The sequence below is a fragment of the Leopardus geoffroyi genome, chromosome D4 (assembly GCF_018350155.1).
Source record: "Leopardus geoffroyi isolate Oge1 chromosome D4, O.geoffroyi_Oge1_pat1.0, whole genome shotgun sequence".
Lineage (NCBI taxonomy): Eukaryota > Metazoa > Chordata > Mammalia > Carnivora > Felidae > Leopardus > Leopardus geoffroyi.
In genome coordinates this window covers 73731106-73751995 of record NC_059342.1, presented here as the reverse complement: position 1 = coordinate 73751995, position 20890 = coordinate 73731106, and the positions used below count along the sequence as shown (strand labels likewise).

Here is a 20890-nt window from a genome sequence, read left to right as displayed (position 1 = left end):
ACCCACGGTGGAGTGATGCCCATCTCCACGGCCCAATTACCCCACTGCCTTCCACAAAAGGCCAGGGGGGCTGCCAGGCGTCTTCCCCACACAGGTTCCAAGGGCACATCTGTTTTCCCAAAGGGTCAAGGGTTGAGAGATTGCTTGGTTAGGAAATCCTTGTGACTTGGAGGGTCACTTCTCCCAAGCAGCCCTAATCAAGTTTTCTCTGGAGATCTTGCCTAAAGGCAGGGTTTGCTGAAAAGACCTCGGTGCCTTAGTTAATGGTAAACTCAGTGAGTCAGTGCCTAAAGTGAGGGTGTGTCAATCCTGTGCCCCTGTGACCTCCAGCACGGGGCCTGACCACACAGTAGATGCTCAACAGCTCTTGTTTGAATGTGTAAGCGAGGCTACTCCAGAAGGCTGATTTGATCTCAGGGCCCATTAATCAAGTGTGTGACTTCTGGGAGGAGGTATGATGGGGGGCAGCTCAGTGCGATACTGCATCAGCTCACAGACGTTAGCACACAGGAGGACGCTTGGAGAAGAGATGGGAAGAACAAGGAGGAACATGCCAGGAATAAACGTGAGGGCAAGGGAGAACTCTCTACAATCTAGCACTTTCCAGGAACATAACCCATGCCTGGAGAGGCTGCCTCTACAGATCCAAAACTGGCTGGAAAGCCATCAGCTGGAAAGTTACAGGGAAGCCATCAGAACGGGCAACTCCTGAGGGCCCAATCAATGCTGCAACTCTACAAACTTATCCAAGCCCCTCTTGAATTGGTTTAGACTTTTGACCTGAAGATACCAAGATCCATGTATTTGCTTCCTAGCATATTTCATGAAAAAGACATATATTTATTTTACTTGTCTTTGTATCGCTTCTTTCAATCTTCAAAAGGGATCTCTGAGCTCTAAGGCACCAAAGATTCAGTAGACAAAGATTTTCTGGACAAACTGTGACTATAATCAGACTGTGGCTCCAACCATGTGCTTGCCAGTCTGTTTTTAAACAAACGTGCCGGAGGCAGCATGGGATCATGAAAGTGCTGCTGAGCCAGAGAGCAGAGACCCTTGAGTTCCAGTTCATCTCCCTAGAGCCTCAGCTTCCTCATCTGTAGAATGGGGACAACTGCGCCTCTCAAGAGGATACTGCAAGAGCTAATTTAAGATCTACTATGTAGGGGCACCTGGGTGGCGCAGTCGGTTAAGCGTCCGACTTCAGCCAGGTCACGATCTCGCGGTCCGTGAGTTCGAGCCCCGCGTCGGGCTCTGGGCTGATGGCTCAGAGCCTGGAGCCTGCTTCCGATTCTGTGTCTCCCTCTCTCTCTGCCCCTCCCCCGTTCATGCTCTGTCTCTCTCTGTCCCCAAAAAAATAAATAAATGTTGAAAAAAAATTAAAAAAAAAAGATCTACTATGTAAAATGCGTGCACAGTGAGAATACACAGTAAGTGCTCGGTGTTTGAGCACCTAATGGCAAGAGGACAAACAAGAGAGCAAATCCAGACATACGTGTGTATTTCAGGATGACTGTCATTTCTGCCTTCCTCTGGGTCTTGTGGATTTACAGCCACACCTCACTTTCTGACCGTTGGCCACCTGACTTAGCTCCACCACACTTACTCACCAAGCACAGTTCCAAGTGACTTCTGGTTCCTAAAACTCAAATCCCCCCTCACCAAGACGAAGTTTTACTCTCTCACACGCAATTCAGAAGATATGCAAAGGTTCCTAAGAAAGGTCCCCATGAGGAAGCTCAAAGCCTGTGTGGGAGAAATAAGCATGCAGTCTCCCCAGGGAGTTCCCGTGAAAAAGAAAACGCTCATTTGGAACATACGAGTGTTCTGGTCCCCTTGTTGAACACATACACACACACACACACACACACACACACACAAGCAGCCTCCTGCTTAGCCACAATTACACATAATGTCCCAGAATGCCAGAATGCTGAGGTTGAACGGGCCCTTAGAGACCAGCCAACCACAGCTGCCTCTAATACACACACCCTCACTGTTCAGATGAGGGCACGGAGGGAGGACGGAGAAGTCACGAGCCAGCCAGCAGCAGAACAGGGGCTGGCTATATGCTTCCTGCCTCCTGATCAAGTTTCCTGATCATTCTACCACCCCAAGCTGTCACTCAGCTCAGCCAAGCCCCACTGCCGGCCTGATGAACAGTAAGCCTCAGGTAGTCCAGTCAGATTCCGGGGCTCCAACTTCTGTGCCACACAGACTTCACAGGACTGAGCCGGCTCTGGGGATTGTGTCGGGGAGGGAGATTCCCCCAGTTAGAGATAAGCAGAGGCCGGCTCCCAGGAAGAATGGCATGATCTCCACACCCAGGCCTCGGCTGGCAGAGCTGGAGCCCAGAGGATTTGGGATTTGGGTTAGTACGGACCCAGAAAACCTGAGTAAGTGATGCTCCTTCAAAAATCCTCCTTGGCTAACAGCTCTAATCTTCTTACCTACAAAGTCATTCATCACAGCTGGGGTGAACTGCCATCTCTCCTGCTCCTTGGGGGAAGTTGGCATAAACAATGGGATGTCTTGAGGGGCTGGAAAACTTTCTAACCATCAAAGATGAACCAGACAGCTTTGACAGGTAGTGAGTTCCCCATCGCTGGAGATGTACAAGCAAAAGCTGGGTAGCCATTCGGTAAGGAGGGGGATGGAAGGGGAGGAGGGTGGAAGACTTCAGGATTTTACTATCCTGAGACTGTACAATTCTAAGACCACCAGGAAGAGAAAAGTTAGGGGCCTGGAGGATGCCGGTGAAACCCCACCCGGGAAACACGTGTGTGAGGCTTACCTCGACAGCCTTGTTCCTCCCCTCGTACAGCAGCAGCTCCTCAGACAACAGGAGTGTCCGGGCAGGATTACAGAGATCTAAAGGCTGAAAACAATGTGGGCAGTTCAGAGAAGTCCAACGGAGATGGGGTGTGGGGAGAGGCAGCTTGCCAGAGCCAGCCACAGAGAACCCTCTCAACTGACAACGAGAAGCCTCCAGCCTCCCCCCACCCTGGGAGCCCAGACGCCCCCTCACACACAGGTGGAAACAGAAAGACAGATGCTCTTGTCCTGAGCGGAACTGGTGCTGCCACCCTCCCCACCAAGCCTCACTGTAAGAGCCACACTGTGGCAGGAAGTCCGACCACATGTTTAAGCCCTCGCAATCCTTCCCCGAGCTCCCTGACTACACTGGGCTCCAGGGCCCTGCCAGGCCCCACTCTCCTCCATCTGTCCCGTTCAGGCCTCATGGGAAAGTCCCTGCTGCCAGGCCCAGGCTCTCAGGACACCTTCCTGAGAGCCTCATGCCAGATTTGGTCACTTAAGTCCCTTCAGAGCCAGGCCAGTCCCTGCTTGAGTTAACGGACTCCTTTGCAGCCATCAGTCCCCAGGGACCAATTCCCACCCAAAATTCCTACCCACCCCAGCATCCTGCCTCATACCCACTGAGGAGCCCTTTGCCCAGCCCAGAGAAAGCTCCCTAAGATCTGGATTACCCAGCAGGACTTATTCTCTGTGAATGTATATTTATAACGTGGCTTCCGGGTTACCTGAACCAAGCAAGGTGATGGAAGAAAGATAATGGGACAAATGTCATCTATACACAACAACCTGGATGGATCTCACAAGGAACGTGAGGCAGAAGAAGCAAGGCCCCAGAAGAGGCCAAACAAAACATGTGACCTGGGAAAGCACACGTAGATGGTAAAAGGAAGGGAAAGCCAGGAAATGACTAGTGTGGAGTCAGGCACTACGATCAGGAAGAGACATGTGCAGCCTCTGCAGTGGCAGCAACGGCCTGTAGCTGTCCCTTCGTGGACACCTGCTTTGCAATTATTCGTTACTATACTGGTTCACGTGTTGGCTTGTATACTTTACAATTTAAAAGTTGTTATAATGTTTTGAAAACGAATTTTAAATTTTTTAACAAAGATCTTAAAATGAAAGTGAAAAAGAATCCCTGTGGATGCCAAGACCTTGGTGGTTCCATCCTGAGAAAGAGAAAAAACAAAAAGAAAAGGCAGGAGTCATCTGGGGAGAGGTAGGTCACCTGCCAGCGATGTGGTGCATCCTGACAAAGTGTGAGTTCTAACGTTCACTGGACAGCAACAGTCCCGGAATGGGATGCCAGGGAGACCAGAGAAGGAAGGCATGGTCAGAAATGAGGCCCTTGGGGTGGGAGGGTTGGGGCGCCTGGGTGGTTCAGTCAGTTGGGCATCCGATTCTTGATTTCAGCTCAGGTCATGATCCCACAGTCATGGGATTGAGCCCGCATTGGGGTCCGTGCTGAGCCTGGAGCCTGCTTGAGATTGTATTTCCCTCTACCGCTCCCCTGCTCTCACTCTCTCTCTCTCTCCCTCTCCAAAAAAACAAAAACAAAAATGAAAAAGAAGCCCTTGGGTCTATGTCATCTCTATGTTGCTGATGAAGAGGACCAACTAACACAATCTTTCTAGAAAGCAATTTGTCAATATATATAAAGAGTCTTTAAAACGTTTATGACCCATGACCCTGTCATTTCACTTCTAAAGATCTCTTCCACGGAAAATAATCCGAGGGGCAGGTCACAGGCAAGGACTTTCATCACAGAGTTGTTTACAATAGCAAAGGAAGTAAACGGAAGAATATCCAAGTAGAGAACCAGTTAAAGAAAGATGGTATGGCCAGAGAATAGAATAGTGTGCAATCACCTCAAAAGAAAGGCTCGGAGAGAATTTAGTAATGTGGGAAATGTCTGTGCTACGATTTTCATTTAAAAAAGGCAGAAGGATAGAAAAATGTGCAATGAGATCGGTTTAGCTTTCTTTCAGAAACGTGTACATGCACACACAAAAGACACCTAAATGTTCACACTGCTGGTGTCTGAGTGGTGGAAGACACGAAGGTTTGGAAATAGGGAGGAAGAGAAGGAAGAAGCAGAGGGAGAAGCAGGAGAGGGGAGATGTAAATGAATCTTGGGCCACCAGCAAATCCTGGAATCCTGGCCAGGCATGTTTGGGAAGACCAAGGAGGCCAGACAAGATGCCAGACCTCAAGTCTCTCCCTCGGCCATTTGCAAACAATGAACCACTGGATGAGCCAGAGAGCAGAAGCCTCAGCAAACAGGCCCCGTGACAATGCAACAAATAGCTGGAGTGTGCCTGCCCTGGCCCCAGAGAAAGGGAAAGTCAGGAAAGGGAGCAGGGAGAAAATCCTCCTGGTGCTCAGCTTCCCCACCCCCACCCTCCTGGAGACCTCTGCCCCCTCAGTATAACCCCTAGAATCCTGAGCACCTGCACTCTTCTTTCCCCAAAGGGGACCCTCCTGGAACGAGGCACCATCCCCGAACCCTGGGGCGAAGGACCCTCCTCTTTCTCATCTCCTGAGGGAGCCCATGGGGCCAGCTACTAGCTCACCTGAACAAAGACCGGGAACACCAGGACCTTGGGGGCCAGGGTGACATAGGTGCCATAGCTTGAGTGTGGGGTGTGCGGCCTCATGACCGGGCAGTTCTGGTAGTTCCCATGGCCCTTCATGGTCTGCACTGTCTTCATCAGCCGGGACTTCTTCCCCAGGCCTGTGTAGGACTTCCCTTTACTGGGACCACCTGATTCTGTGGAACAGAAATGGGGGACCATGAGCCATTTCTACGCAAAGGCATCGCTGCATCACCTGCAAAGACATCCTTTCCGCAGAAACGGGGAACACAGACTCAGCCAGTCCATCAGCATTTACTGAGCATATGCTACATGCAGGGCCCTATGCAAGGTACTGGGAACGGAGCGGGGCCTCAGAAGGGCCTCAGGCCTCAAGGAGTTCCCTCACGCTCTAATGGGAGTTACACATAAACAACCGACTCCAGGACTCAGATGGAGCTGGCAACCACCAGCTAGGCTAGGGGCACCGTCCAGTGTCCAGAATCCGAATCAGACTTACCAGTTTGGCCTCATACTTTTCAAAATTGGGAAACCTCTCCTATTTGAAAAGTCAGACGAGCTGACCTCACCAGGCCCACGGTCCCACGTAGAAGCATCCGTCAGTTGGACTGCCCTGTGTGTCAGACGCGCGCTCTCCCTGCCGCCACCATTCCCACAGCTCCCTAGACATGCCCAGCACAGCTCACCTGTTACATCGTCCCCCAGGTCCCACGGACAAAGGGACTGGAGGTCCAGTGGTAACCTGGGCTTCCCCAGGCTGTATGGGAGCCTTCTCTCTATTAGCCACGGGGGCAGGGACGGCCTGGCTCACGTAAGTCAGTCTACAATGAGCAGTGCACCTGCTGCCCCAGTTCTCGGGAAAGAGCGTCAGCTCTGAAGCCACATGGCTGTGCCCAGACCCCTTTCCTCTCTGCTTACTAGCTTGGTGACCTTTAGCCACTCGCTTCCCCCACCCTTAGAGACTTGCTTTCCTCCACTGCAATAATGTTACCAAGTTCAATGGGTTGCTGTGAGCGTTCAATGAGATGCTCCAAGTAAAGCCCCAGTGCACCAGAAAAGTTAGCTGCTAACTTATTGTGGCTCTTGCTGTTGTGGTTCCTCCACTTGGAACCACAGGCTGGTTTCCACAGGCTGAAAATCCTAGGCTTCACTGCAGCCAGAAGATACTCTGGCTGGCCACCAACTCACCATTATTCTAATCAGGAAAAGGAGAGAGAGAAGGAAGCACCTTCAGGGAAGAGAGCAGAAGGCTGCCCAGCAGGGGACACTACTGGACATACACCCCCAACGCAGCAAGCGGTAGCAAGCGGGTCTTTCTCGTGCCCTGTCCACCAGGCGGAGGCGCAAAGCACAGAGTAGCTAAAAAGTCAGGGATTCTTAGGTGTGAGCAGGTAGGAAGCCAACTCCTGCTCCGCATACACCTGGGCCCCCTCCAAGGGGCTCCTGCTGCCTGGTGGGCAACTGACCTGGATGCCTGGCCCATGTCCCAGGACCCAGGTCCCTTTCCACCACTCCCCTGTCCTGGCAGCCAGGGGGCGAACAGGTGGTCTGACCCCAGCTACCTCTGGGGGAAGTTCCCCACCAACGCGAGGTCCACGGCCTCAAAGGAAAAAACTCAGTTCGGAAGATTTCACACTTATTTCCTCCGCCCACCGCATGCCCCTTCTCCCCGAGCAAGGTGAGAAAAACAAGTCAGCTCCCCCCATCACAAGTGACCACCCATCACAGCCATAACTTGGGGGCAGGACTCAAACCATAATAACTTAAACCACTTCCTGCCTCTTTGAGGAGTGGCTTAGAGAAGAGTAGAAAGGGTGGGGGAGGGGGACAGATGCATGGAACTAGTTAGCTAGCTCCTACTCTGGTCTGGCCATGGACCTCAGCCCCAGGGTGGTCTGTGTCCTTTGCTGAAAGAGCCCATCCTGGGTCTCAAGAACTGCACTGGATTTGAGCTGGTCAAGAAACTTGAACTTGAGCCCTGGCTCCCCCAGACTCTGGCTGTGCAACCCTGAACAGTTTCCTTCCTCCTCTGAGCTAGAGTTTTCTCCTCTGTTAAGGGGGGCTGGTGGGGGGCTCTCACGACAGGCCTGAAGGGAAAGGGCTTCATGAACGGTACCAGAGTGGGGAGCACAGGGGATTATCACAAACCCAAGCCAACAGATAATAAACGCATCGGGCAGGCGTTAGGACAGGGCTGCTGGGCCTCAAACCATACTGTGAATGAGGTCACAGGGTCAATCTGAAACTAGACAGTCTATCTGAACATGACCAAGCCTAGACCAGAGGAGGCAAAACCACACAGGGCTGACAAGTGAGGGACTGGGGCAAAACAGACCAAAATTAAAGAGTACCATTTGCTGATGCCAAAATCTGGGCCCTGAAGGTCCAGTCTCAGGCTTGTACAAGAATCTATGTCTTCCCTTCCCTAGCCTAGCCGCACACACAGGGTCATCACAGCACCTTCGCCTTGGGCCTACAGAGCCAAAAATAAGCCGTGTGACATGCCTCTGCCTTCAGGTAGGAAAAGTCTGCTTAGCCCCATTTTATAGACCAGGCAACTGAGCCCTGGAGTGGTTGGGTGACTTTCCAGGGACATCTGGCCAGTATATGGTACAAAGCAAGATCAATCCAACCTATGCAACAGTCATGCCTGGGAGCCCCATCTCCACACACCCTGGATCACCTGTGATAAATGGGCATGGCTCTCCAAAAAGGATTTTCTAAACTATCTTTTTAAAAAAAACAGTCCAGTTTGCAACTGAGCTGCTGAGCTCTGCAAAGTCAACCCCCTTGACTTCCCACCTGCTACCTCTTAACATCCTCTGGTCCAAGCCCCGACATCGCCCCTTTTTGCTAGGACACCTGCTTCACTGACCAAACACAGTAATTACTCGGCTTTGCTCTGGCTTCCGAGGCGAGCCCTGGCAGCCATCCCACTCTGGCAGTGGAGAATCTGAGGCTGGGCCCCTTCGAAGGGCAGGGGACAATGCTGAGGGCCCCAGCGGCCCTGGGGAACATGCCAGCTACAAGCAGCAAGTGCCCTGGGCCTCGGAAGGGTACCAGATCCCGTTCAACTCTGGACGGCTCCATCCTGCCCCGTGAAAGGAGCCTGGGCAGCCCAACCAGAGGAGGAAGCACAAGTCGGCACCGCGGTGACAGCCCGAGCCTCTGGAGAACCCCAAGTGTGTTTAAGGAAAGGTTCAGTTTCACCCCTTCCTCTGAACTCCAGGACTTGGGGCCATGAAGACTTGATGGTTGACAAAGAGAAAAGATGTTCTTGTATACCAAAAAAAACTATCGTCATGGAGAATAAACGAAGGAAAGTCAATTCTTAATACAACGCGTTCAAAAAGCCACCGTTGTTATTAACACCGTCATCATGTCCTTACTTGTCCCTCTCTCTCTCCACAGCTTTGATGACTGGGCCCTTCTTGGTTCACTAAATCTGTGGATACAGGTTGGGAGGACACCAAGAGGCATATCTGAGGCCAAGAAGGAATCAATCCCACACCACCAGCCCACTGCTGGCAACACACCCCTCCAGCCCCCTTCCTCTGTGGCCAGCCTTCCAGCCCTAGAAGCAACCAGCCAGTATCATTCTCCTTTACTCAGTCACTCAGCAGAAATTGTACCGAGTACCTGCTGTCTGCCACACCCTGGGTCCGGCACTGGAGATGCAGTGATGGGGTGGCCCAGGCCCTGCCCTTAATGAAGTCACCATTTAGCAGTGACATCTCCATTCTAACCTAATGCGCTGACTAAAAGCTTTTTAAGAACTCAGCATTGAATAACTATCAGACTCCTCTCCAGAAGGAACGCAGATTCATTTCCAACAGACCAGGCCTACCCACCCGAATGGCCTACCCTGGAGAGAATGAAGATGCCTTCCATCAGCAGCTCTGGGCCTGATGGGAGCCCTTTTCCCTCCCGAAAGGCGCGGGTACTTTTCCAAGAACCTGCTACAAGCCAGCATCGACTTCACGCCGCTGTTGGGGAGGGAGGCAAGGAAGCGAGTTTGCAAGCAGCTGGGAAAAGGCCCCTCTCAAAGAAGGAAGTCAACAGGTATTCCATAGGTGCTAAAGGGCTCAAGCATAGGACCACCAGGCAAGTCTGGTCACAGCTTTCCAGATACCAGCTGGACTCCAGTCAGCTGGACCCTGGCAGGCACGTAGGCACATTCCCTATAGGAACGCCCGGTCAGCTACGGCACCAAGACTGGTATCTCAGGCTTCCTGGGAGGAGGACCTGGGTTTTTTGTGTTTTTTTAAGTTTATTTATTTATTTTGAGAGGTGGGGGAGGGGCTGTGACAGGGGGAGACAGAATCCCAAGCAGGCTCCTCGCAGTCAGCGCAGAGCCCAAGGCAGGGCTCAAACTCACAAACTGTGAGATCGTGACCTGAGCCAAAATCAAGAGTCGGTCACTTATCCAACAGAGCCAACCAGGCACCCTGAGAAGACCCTGGTTTTGAGCTCAGCTTCTTTCCCTGGATCTTAAAAAAATAGGGACGGGGGTGGGACAGAGCCTGGGTAGCTCAGTCAGTTGAGCATCCGACTTCGACTCAGGTCATGATCTCGTGGTTTGTGGGTTCGAGTCCCATGTCGAGCTTTGTGCTGACAGTGCGGAGCCTGCTTGGGATTCTCTCCCTCTCTCTCCGCCTCTCCCCCACTCATGCTTTCTTTCCCTCTCTCAAAATAAATAAACTTTAAAAAAAGATAGGTTCAGGGGTGCCTGGGTGGCTCAGTGGGTTAAGCATCGGAGTTCGGCTCAGGCCATGATCTCACGACTTATGAGTTCAAGCCCCGCGTCGGGCTCTGTGCTGACAGCTCAGAGCCTGGAGCCTCTTCAGATTCTGTGTCTTTCTCTCTCTCTCTGCCCCTCCCCTGCTCACACTCTATCTCTCCCTGTCTCTGAAAAATAAATAAAAACATTGAAAAAAAATTTTTTTAAAGATAGGGTCAGATTCAAAGGCCAAAAGAGAAGAACCTATCGAGTTCAAAGAAAGCCATCTTCTGCATAGCCTCTCTCAGTGGGCAGACAACTGCCCCTCCCGACAACCCTCTGTGGTGGAAATCATCAGCCCCATTTTATAGGTGAAGAAACCGAGGCTCATTGAGGGAATATAAATTGCTCACAGCCACACAGCTCTGATTTGAGCCCTCCCTGCCCCACTTCCGTGCAGGCCGGACCACGGTGCCTGTGGCACCTGACATATATTGTTGCTCAGTAAAAGTGAGTGAATCCCAGTTGAATGCACTATCTCCTGGGCTGCTGTGGGAAGATCCCTTCTTCGTTCTCAGCTGAGGCTCCAAGGATGAAAGACACTGGTTCAGTGAGGGAGAGCGGGTATGGGGAGGAAAGACGGTCTGTGTCAGTATGCTGGAGATCTTACAACTGGCCTCACATCTCCCTGGGGCTGGGAGGGCACAGCAGCAGAGGACAGACCCACCTTCAGGGATGGCATCCTCCTGGTACAGAGGCCGCAGCAGCTGCAAAGGAAGACAGAAGAATCGCATCAGCTCGACTCCAGGAACGGGGAGGGCCAACCAGGCAGGCTGCTCACCCACCACCCGGGGATAGGAAAGGAGGAAAAACAGCGGCCAGGCTAAGGAGCAGAGGGAGGTGCTTGGAGGGATCAGAGATTCCAGAATCTTCTAGAATGTTAGGGTTGAACAAGGTTTTAGCTTTCATCCAGTATAACCCCTAGGCTGAGTCCCCAACTTTCTGGATGGCGGCTGGTTCCGAAGTGCCTTCCAGGGAACACCGGCACTGCGGGACCCTAAGAGGCCTGCCGTACGGCTGTACCAGCAGGGGAATTCTGAAAATGCTGGGTTAAACCGTCCTCTACTGCAGGATACCCTCAGAGCCTCGAGTAACCTACTCCATCCACTTGGGGAATCTTGTCCAGAAGAGGAGGAGAGTTTGGGTTAGTCCTCAAACTTATTTGACCTCAGACACTTCTTTCCCAGAGTATCTCACCGGATTAACGTTTTGGGGCATAAACTCCGACACCCCATCATGCCATCGGGCAGTGTCTGCTTTCACACCTCCCCTGACAGGGGGCTCACCCCTATCACAGCGGCCCATCCCCCTGTAGAAAAAGCCCAGACTGGCAGAAAGCTCTTCCTTCTTTTGAGGTGAAATCTTCCACCCTATGACATCCCCTGGCCCTGGATCTGCGCCCCGAGGCCACAAAGACCCATCGCTCTCTTTCCCCCAGAACAGCCCTGGGGCAGCCAGAGTTAACACACACCCTGCCTCCTCACTGGCACTCCCAGCCCCTTGCAGGCTCCTCCCTGCATGCTCTTGTGCGAGGCCAGCGCACGCCCATCACCTTCTCCGAACCCGCTGTCCATACCTGGCTCCCAGGGTTCAGTGGGGCCAGGATGATGTAGTTGGGGTCAGTGGAGGCGGTGGCACGGGACAGCGCAGGCAGGGTGTGCTGGCCCCCGCGCTTGGCCACCTCTGTGTAGCGTTCCCAGCCACCGAGTAGTAGCCCGTCTGAACTGTCACACACCAGGTGACAGCTGTGGCGCTGCTCAGGCCGTGCCTGGGCCCCGTGGGTGCAGTTCTTCTCCCGCTTATTGGGGGGCGACTGGAGGTCGTGCGTCGACTTGCAGGAGGCCCGCCGCAGGACCCCGCCGTCTGGCCCCGGCTTGACCTGGGGGACCATGCGCCACACGAGCAGGATGATCTCACTGGGGCAGCTCCTAGAGTTGGCGGGGAGAGGGGTTACACAGAGAAGTTGAGTTGAGGGTAGAGTCTAAAGGGCAGAGAAGAAGGGTGGGGGAGGGGGAGAGAAGCCCCGGCGGTCAGGCAGGAAGGGAGGTAAGAGGCCACCTCAAGCCGAGACAGCAAAGGGGTCCCTTAGGTCAACTCTAGTTGACTGGCAGTGGCTGAGAAGGACCCTGAGGCCACGGCCAGGTGAAACGAGAGTACCAAACTCAACCAGTGACGTGGGTCATGGGCAAAGTATAAGCAAGGGAGGAGCCAGCAAGCCACCTACGTGCCACCCCGTCTCCAGTCATTCTAGAAACAAACGCAAAATGGGTCATGAGAGTTTTACCCCAGCGGGTCCAAATGTAGGGGACCCAAACACTCCAAAGAATAATTTCTCAAGTGCGCGAGTGAAACATTCCCCACATCTACACATCCTTTAGAAACAACGGGAAAATAACGAGCTGAAGTAGAAAGTGACGCCCTGGAGCCGCGCCGTGAGCCACAGGGTCAGTTTGAGAGCTTCTTCCCCGCTATTTGCTCCGGGATCCAAAACTGCTCCGAGCCTGAACCTTCCATTTTCAGGCCAAGAAACCCATCCCCTGAGGAGCAAAGTGAATTGCTCACAGCTGCGAGGAGGAGGGGGCGGGAGCCGCCTGTGCCCAGGGCAGGGGGTTTGGGGAGGTGTGCCATCAGCCCGAGGCCCAGAGCTGCCCACCGCCCCTGTCACCGGATCTCATGCGCCAGCTCCACGCATTTCCAGTGCTCCACAGGCCTCTCGTTCAGCTGTAGCACGGTGTCCAGCTGCTGCAGCCCTGCCCGCTCTGCCGGACCCCCTGCACGGACAAAGAAAAGCCGCCTGAGGGCTCCCGAAGCCCTGACGCGCCAATGACACGACCCATGACATGACCTAGAGTCATGGCCCCCGCGGCGGCCTCAACAAGTCTGGCCCTCTCTGTTTCCTCATCTGTGAAATGCAGGGCCGACCTCAGTGGCTCGCGGGGGCCTCGGAGGGAGGCACCCGTTCGCCCTCACGTCTTCTCTGCCTGCTCACTCCTCGGCCCGTCCACCCTTCCAGCCAGGCCCCCACCTCGCTCTCGCTCTCGCTCTCACTCCCCAAGCATTCCCCCCCTCCTCCCCCGAGGACCCTTCCTTGTTGCCAGGCTCAGACACTTCATTCATTCTTTAACACCATTCCCTGAGTGCCCGCCTTGTGCCGGTCCCCATGCAGGCACTGGGGGGACACACCCCGATCCCCAAGCCCTGGCTTCCCCTCTGTGAAAAACAGGGAGAGCATGCCTATTTTTAAGTGCTAATCAGGCTTGGAATAGGATAAAGTACCGATTCCAAATAAAGTCCATAAATTACTCTCATTTTCCCATGCAGCCCTTACTGAAAATGTAGGTTTAGTTCCTGTTTAACATGACTGGGAAACAAAACATAAAAAACCTATTTTCATTTTGATAAAAACAAAAAAAAAATGTGAATCTATTTTCATAGACCTCAGTTTCACGTGTGGACATTTAAAAATAGTATTCTTTGGTTTTGAAAAACGAGGACACTGCTCCAGGTTGGGGCTCCCCTTTCAGCTCCCGCATCTTGTTTGCGAAGCCAGGCGCGTGGTGAGGGGAGCGGGACTGGCATCACCCGAGACGCTCACTTACCAGAATCCACAGCCTGGACTCGAACCGGAGAGTCACAGCAGATGGTGAAGCCAAAGCCGTCCTTCCCCCTCGGGATGGTGATCTAGGACACAGCCCCGCCCAGTTACTCCCAGAAGCCACAAGGCTGCTGCCTCTGCTCCAGGGTGGAGAAGCCCACAGGCCCTACCCCAGAGCCACCCTCCTCTCCAAGGGAGCTGGAGCCAAGAAGGAGGCTGGCCAGCTCTTGCCGTTCCTATCTTGGTCCAGGCGGCTTGAGCACTGGTTTGTGGGCCAAGCAGGAAGGCTGGGAACTCAGGAGGTAAAGCCAGGCTGACCCAGCAGGGCCTAGGATGGACAGAGCCTTGGAAGTGCAAACCTCACCTTCCTCAGACCCCACAGACACACGGTCCAGTCCTTTACCAAAGAGCCCACTGGACCTGCACATCTCCACCTCGGTCCCTTCCTTCTTCCTCCCCACCACCCGCCCCCCCTCCCCCCGGGGATTCACAGAGCATCTGTCCAAGGCTGGCCCTGTGCGGAAGGCCCAGAAACAAAGCCCACCTGGTTGCTACCCTCCCACGGCACAGGGGAGGGAAGAGAGGGACACGTGTACTCACAACCTCCGGCCAAGGGTCAGGGGACAAGTGCAAGGGTTCTCAGGGCAGTCCATTGCTGGGACCTCAAGGCATCCAGTGAGGGCTCCCAGGTGAGGGGGCAGGCAAGGGCACAGACAGGCCTCCTGAGTGAACCTGAACTAGCCACTGACCTCACTGTGCCTGCTGCATGGCAGATCCACAACCCTACTTTCAGAAGTCCCAGGAAGGGGCCCAACCACCTGGATCTTTTATTTTATTTTTTTCAAGTTTATTTATTTAGAGAGAGACAGAGAACACTACTTGGGGAGAGGGGCAGAGAGACAGGGACAGAGAATCCCAAGCAGCCTCCACATTGTCAGCACAGAGCCTGACGCAGGGCTCAAACCCACAGACCATGAGATCACGACCTGAGCCGAAACCAAGAGTCGGACATTTAACCAATGGGGCGACCCAGGCTCCCCAACCCCCTTTTTTAAAAGTAGGCTCCACACCCAATATGGGGCTTGAACTCATGACCCTGAGATCAAGGGTCAGATGCTCTGCTGCCAACCAGGCAGCCCTCGGATCTCTTCCCAAAGCAACACAAAATTATCAAGCTCCTGATGCATGCCGGGTTCTGCTGAGGTATCAAGGCATGGGGGGGCCGGTCTTTGGGTCCTAGAGGGTGACAAGAATATGCAGATCTCTCCAAAACGAAGGACACAACATGCACCGGAGCCGAGTATGAGGACAGAGCTGGGAACAGTTCTTTGTGCTTGACTTTGGACGGCAGGCTCGGTGCAAGGCAGGCTCGGTGCGCGGTAGGAACTCAGTAAGTGCTTAGTGAGGACAGCCCAGCACTGTCCCACCGGCAGCAGGAAACTGTCGGGGTGCAGTGCTGTCTGCTAGCCGGTTCAATTCAGCCTTGCTCCCCTTCTGCATACTGCCAGTTAGACTTTGGGTGGGGTACGGACAGCCCAGACCTTGCCTCCCCAAAGAGCGACTCCAGGCTGCTCCGAGCAGGTTTATGAAAGCTACAGACCTAAGAGGGTCAAAGTCAGAAAGGGGTTGAGCGGGGCCCCAAGAGACTCCCTGGGAGAAGTGGACATGGAGGGGGCCCTGGTGAGGCACAAGGGGGGCAGGTCGAGAAAGAAGCCAGCTCAGCAAGCTGGAAAAGGTCGAGGGCCAGTGGCCTTGTCAGGACACTCGTGTCTCCTTCCTTTAGGGGTTGTCTCTTCAAGGCTGGGCACCTGGCATTCACCTGCCAGCTGTCCCGAAGGCCAGGCATGAGGAAGGGGAGGGCCGGGGGACCCAGGGTGACCAAGGCCCTTGGAGGCTGTCGGGGAGGCCCCTGAGGCTCTGCTTCCCACCAGCCCTGGGCCTGGATTCAAAGCGAGTTTGTAAAACAGGAAATCTGACAGACAAGGGGAAGGGGGAGGGGGCAGGAAAATACCCTGTTCCCATAAGAATTCTGGGAAAACACGCAGCTAAGACAGGAAGAGAAAAAAAATGGAAAGAAAGAAAGAAAAACAAACCGTAGAGTGAGTGTGAAAAGCCCAGGCTGGGCTGAGAGAAGATGTCAGGAGCCTGATCCACTCCATGTGACTCACAAGGACTTCAGGGGGCCTCTCAATCCATCCTCAGCCCAAGCAGAAGCTGGGATTACAAAGTCTTTCTAGACCTTTCCCAGTCCTACCCCAGCAAGGACCACAGTCCTCTTGCCTGGGATGACAGCTCTGCAAACAGGTCCTAACACCCATGGGCTCAATGCGAACAGTTTGGGAACTGGCCCCAGAGCTGAATCTGGAGAGAAGGCATGTGCTCCCACAAAACAGCCTCCCCCTCCCACACCCTGGGCCCCTCCAGGCAGGACTATGGGCTGAGCCCCCTAGGCCTTCCTAGCCACCAGCCTAAGAAGAACCAGCCCAGGAAAGTCTAAGCCAGCTAGGGGCTGGGAAGGAAAGGGAAAGGGAAAGGGTGCCAGGAAGCAAGCTCCCCTCTGGGCTCAGTGTGACAAGGGGGACCGCACAAAGGAGGCAGAATTATGCTCTGTCCATCATGAGCCCTGGGGACAGTGCCCAGGGAACCTGATCATCACTGCAGCCCCGAGGGGTACTCAGGGCTGGTTTTAGCATGCCCATGGCACAGAGAAGGAAGCTGAAGCTGCAAGTAGCCCTGCTGTCAGTCCTCCTCTGTGACCTGGGGCCTAAGGATCAGAAGGTGAGGGGAGCAGTTCCTGGCAGAGGCCATCCTTCCTGGAGGTGGTTCTTGCTCTTTCCTGTCCAAGGCAGGGACCGTCACTGCTCCCAAGCCCTCACCCAGGCTAGCACCTCACCTCTGCCCTCCTGCCTGCTTTCTGATCCCCTGTCACACCCAGACTTCCACCCGAGTCCCTGACTGCCACTGCTGACTGAACACTTCCTAGATGTCCATCCCAGGCGCTGCACGGGCACTCTGTACATAGCCTTCCATTCGCCTCATAGCACCATCACTGGATATTACCATCCCACCTCCACTGATAAGGAAACTGAGGCTCAAGAGCTACAGCCAAGGGCACTATAGAGAGCTGGGGCGCCTGGGTAGCTCAGTCCATTAGGCATCTGACTCTCCATTTCAGCTCAGGTCATGAGCTCACAGTTTGTGAGTTTGAGTCCCACATCAGGCTCTGTGCTATTGGTGCAGAGCCTGCTTGGGATTCTCTCCCCCTCTCTCTCTGTGCGCTCTCTCTCTCTCTCTCTCTCTCTCTCTCTCAAAATAAATAAATAAATAAACTTTTTAAAAACTTAAAGAAAAAAAGAGGACAGGGCTGAGTTTGAGCCAGGTCTAGCAAAAAGCTGGTGCCCAAATACTGTGCTGGCTCCTAGTATAGGATTTGTCTCGAACTTCAGTCCCAGAGCCCCAGGCCCCACCCATATCCATGCCTGGCCCTACTCTGACAGCCAGCGGGCTTCAGTCTTCTGGGCCATATCCCAAGGTGACCAAAAACTTCTCAACCTTCCATCCAGCGCCCTCTGCCCTACCACCCTGCACCCAGCTGCTGGTGTCATAGGGGCTGTTCTGCCGGACTCTGGGAGGGCAGGCCAGGCCCTGAGGCCTGGAGAGCACAGCAGGAAGAACAGGTGGGTCCCAGGGTCCAAGCTGAGGTGCAGGAGGCCCCTCTGGGCATCTCCCTAGGACCTGAGGCTGCCTGTCTGCAGGACTCAGGACCCACATTGCAGTCTGGTCATTACAATACACAGAGGGATTTTTCTATACCTTTAAAATCAGAACCATTCCTGAACTCCCCTCAGTTTGGACATTCCCAAAATCTGGACATCCTTTGCCTTCACCCTCCCTGTCCCCATTCCTTGTTTATAAGAAAAAGGGCCCCACGCAGCTCCAGAAGAGCCTGAAGCTCCAGAAGAGTCACTCCCACTCTGCCCCGCATCCAAGACAGGAGGCTGAGAGGCCAAGCCTTCTCAGTGAGGATGGGCTGGAGTCTGAGGACTCCGGAACCACCCCAAGGCATCACACCTACCAGGGAGGAAATCATGTGTGCACACATATACACGGAAACGTCCCATCTCACATAAAAGTGCACACCAACACATGTGAAAACACATAATCACACACAGACAATGCAGGACAGGCATTCTTGTCCCATCAGAAGTAGGGAAAGTTGGTAAAAGTGTAAAGTTAGCAAAAACACAAAACCCAACTGCTCAGCCATTTCCAATCTCAAGCTTGGGAGGCCTTTTTTTTTTTTTTTTTTAACCCACACTGCCCCCAGATAAAAATAACAGAAAATCAACTAGATAATCTCACCAAGGACACCACACATCTGTGGTTAGGACGATATAGAGCTGGCCCTGGTCTGCCCCTAGAGAGGGGGTAAAGGGTGGATCTTGGGGCCAGCTCCTACCTCTATCCTCTCCCTAGACTGAAATTAACCTGCAACGAGCAGAAAGAAACAAGGAAGGACTTGCAGGGAGAGAAGTCCTGCTCTGGTGAGCCCCCATCCTCGACCCCCAATGACACCCTATGCGCCCCCAAGGGGCTAAGAACCCACCTGGCGGTAGCGACGCTCCGAGCACACCTTGCAGAGCCCATTGAACCGGTTCATGGCTGCGGGTCCTGTCTCAGCTGCCGCCCCATGAAATCCCAGCTCTCCCCCCAGCAGTGGGAGTCCACACTGCGCCCAGTCAGCCTGGCATGACCGCCCTGGGAAGCCCGCCCCGCAGAAGAATGGCAGGAAATCACCTCTCACCTCCCCAAGCCCTGTCTGTGCTGTGTGCCTCTGCACGATAAGCCCGAAGGCTTCCTGAAACCTCAGAATGACAAGGAAGAGGGAGAGTTTTATATTAAAATTCCTGTCAACTAGTTAGTATTCCCCCCGGCCCCCGGCGGGGAGAGGGCGCCTTTGTTCTGGCTGCATTCTCCGCCATGGGCCACTTTGTGATTCCAATGTTCTCACAAACACCCCTGGCTGGACAAGAACCCAGGCAGAAAACACGGCCCGCTCTATAACAACGCCACCTCCCCCTGCAAATCCCAGGGTCCCGGGCAGCAAATCCAGAGGATTAACACAATCTAAAGAATCCAAGGACGCCTTAGGGGGTTGCACTCACAGACATCCCATCTTAAAACAGAGAACACGAAACATGTGGAGTCTGAGGAACAGCCTGCCATTCAGAAGCTGCTTAAAAGTCAGTTTCCTCGGCTTTAAGGATCTGACAACATGTAGACCATAAAGGCAAATCAGGAAGGGAGTTCCAATCACTAGATGATCTGGCTTCCTCGTTTTGCCCATCAAGAAGCTGAGGACTGCGGTGGTTAAGGTCACGCAGCAGGGTACGGTGGAGCTGGCCCCCAGTCTTGTTCCCTGCCTTGTAGAGCAGTACCTGGTGAGCCCCGCGCCCCTTATACCACCTCACCGTCTCTGGGGAAACCCACCCCGCCACTCATGTCCTTGACACCAGAGAGTGTCCATTGGTACAGCCCAGCTTTGGCTGTCGTGACAGATCACCCAGGTTTCTGGACTTCTATCTCCTCCCCATGTGTACAAAGGGAGAGTTGAGCAGATGACCTCTGGGGGGCTCTCCCTCAGCCCAACCAAGCTTCTGACGACCACCCCCACTGTGCTGAGTTCTGTGGACATCTCCCAGTGTACACGCCCGGGAAAATCAAATGGGCCTCAGAACAACGTCCCCACAGGTCAGGGCCTGGGTGCAGATCCAGAATGAAGCCACCTAGAAACGTGCAGTGTTGATGCCCGTGTCCGTGTCATTCCTACAAACCACCAGGAAGGCTCTCTGGTCACTGCCTTCTCTGTGCTGGGCAGGTACAGAGAAAGGGAGAGAGGTCTTTGCAGCTCCTACACTGAAGCTAGAAGGTTTAAACTCCTAGTGAAGCCACAGAATACAGTAACCAGCAAATGGTTTTAATACCGTGCTGTCCGATATGGTAGTGACAGGACACATGTGCCAGGTAAATCTGAATTAAAGTTAAATAAAATGAAAAATTCAGGTCCTCGGTCACCTTAGCCACTCAAGAGGCTAGTGGCTACCATGTTGGACCGTGCCATTCTAGATTATATGCTCCATGAGGGCAGGCACCTTTGACTTGCTCACAGCTGTACCCCAGCACCCGGCGCAGGGTCTAGCCCGTGAGAATGTTCAATAGACAATGAATGAAAGAACGAATGGGGGAATGAATTGAGCAAATGAAAGGGAAGATGTTTTGTAGAATATCATGCACCTACATGTAGGATGTTATCGGGGAAAACAGCACAATCATATCTTCCCAGTTGGCCACGTGAAGCAGCAGTGTGGCACAGTGTATTTAGAGGCAGCCAGGCCTTGCTTCAGGTCCTGCCTCCATCACTAGCTGGCTGTGTGGCCGTGGAGAGGGACCTAACATCTCTGAGCCTTCCATCTGTGAGATGGGGAGGCGACGACCATCACAGAGGCGGCAGTGAGGATTAAATTAGATAACAACAGCATCTGGCACAGAGCGGCTTCTCAGTCACTGGGAGTTTGTTTCTCCCTCTCTCGGCTGTTAGAGAAAACCATGGTCCCCTGCCATGTTCTGCAAGAGATGGAATGAATTTGGAGGAATTCACCAAAATTCCTATGTGAAGGTTTCTCTCTAGATTCACAGCCTTATGGAGTAAGGACCCACTGGTCTCAGGTTCAGACTCATGGCTGCTCGCTGACATCAAGCAGGCCTAAACGGAGGGTGATTTGGCCACGGTGCCAGGGGAACGGAGCTGTCTGAGGGTTCTGGGGGGAAAGGGGACACTCGGATTTAAGAGACTGAAAGCTGGTAAGATCCAGACTCCGCCATCTCCAGGGGCCCGGGCCTGGCTCTCCCCCCACCACTGCCCCAAGCAAGAGTAACCTGAGAAAAGCACAAGAAATAATCACTTAAAAATGCATGCCTTGGGGCGTCTGGGTGGCTCAGTCGGTTAAGCTGCCAACTTCGGTTCAGGTCATGATCTCACCATCCGTGAGTTCAAGCCCCGCATCAGGTTCTGTGCTGACAGCTCAGAGCCTGGAGCCTGCCTTGGAT

At 53.7% G+C, this 20890-nt stretch overlaps 1 protein-coding gene across 5 annotated transcripts in view; it reads right to left on the bottom strand.

Moving 5' to 3' along the window:
• Positions 1-20890, bottom strand: part of RGS3 (regulator of G protein signaling 3) — a 141417-nt gene that overhangs the window by 72553 nt on the left and 47974 nt on the right. For 3 of the 5 annotated variants that reach the window (XM_045469303.1, XM_045469308.1, XM_045469304.1), the window contains 6 exons: positions 13788-13869; positions 12854-12959; positions 11765-12116; positions 10856-10895; positions 5388-5584; positions 2795-2878 (listed from right to left, as the gene is read on the bottom strand). In XM_045469303.1, coding sequence (XP_045325259.1) covers positions 2795-2878; positions 5388-5584; positions 10856-10895; positions 11765-12116; positions 12854-12959; positions 13788-13869 — 861 coding nt within the window. Of the gene's footprint in view, positions 1-2794; positions 2879-5387; positions 5585-10855; positions 10896-11764; positions 12117-12853; positions 12960-13787; positions 13870-18389; positions 20763-20890 lie in introns of those variants that run through there. The other 2 variants (XM_045469313.1, XM_045469305.1) reach the window with 2 other exon arrangements.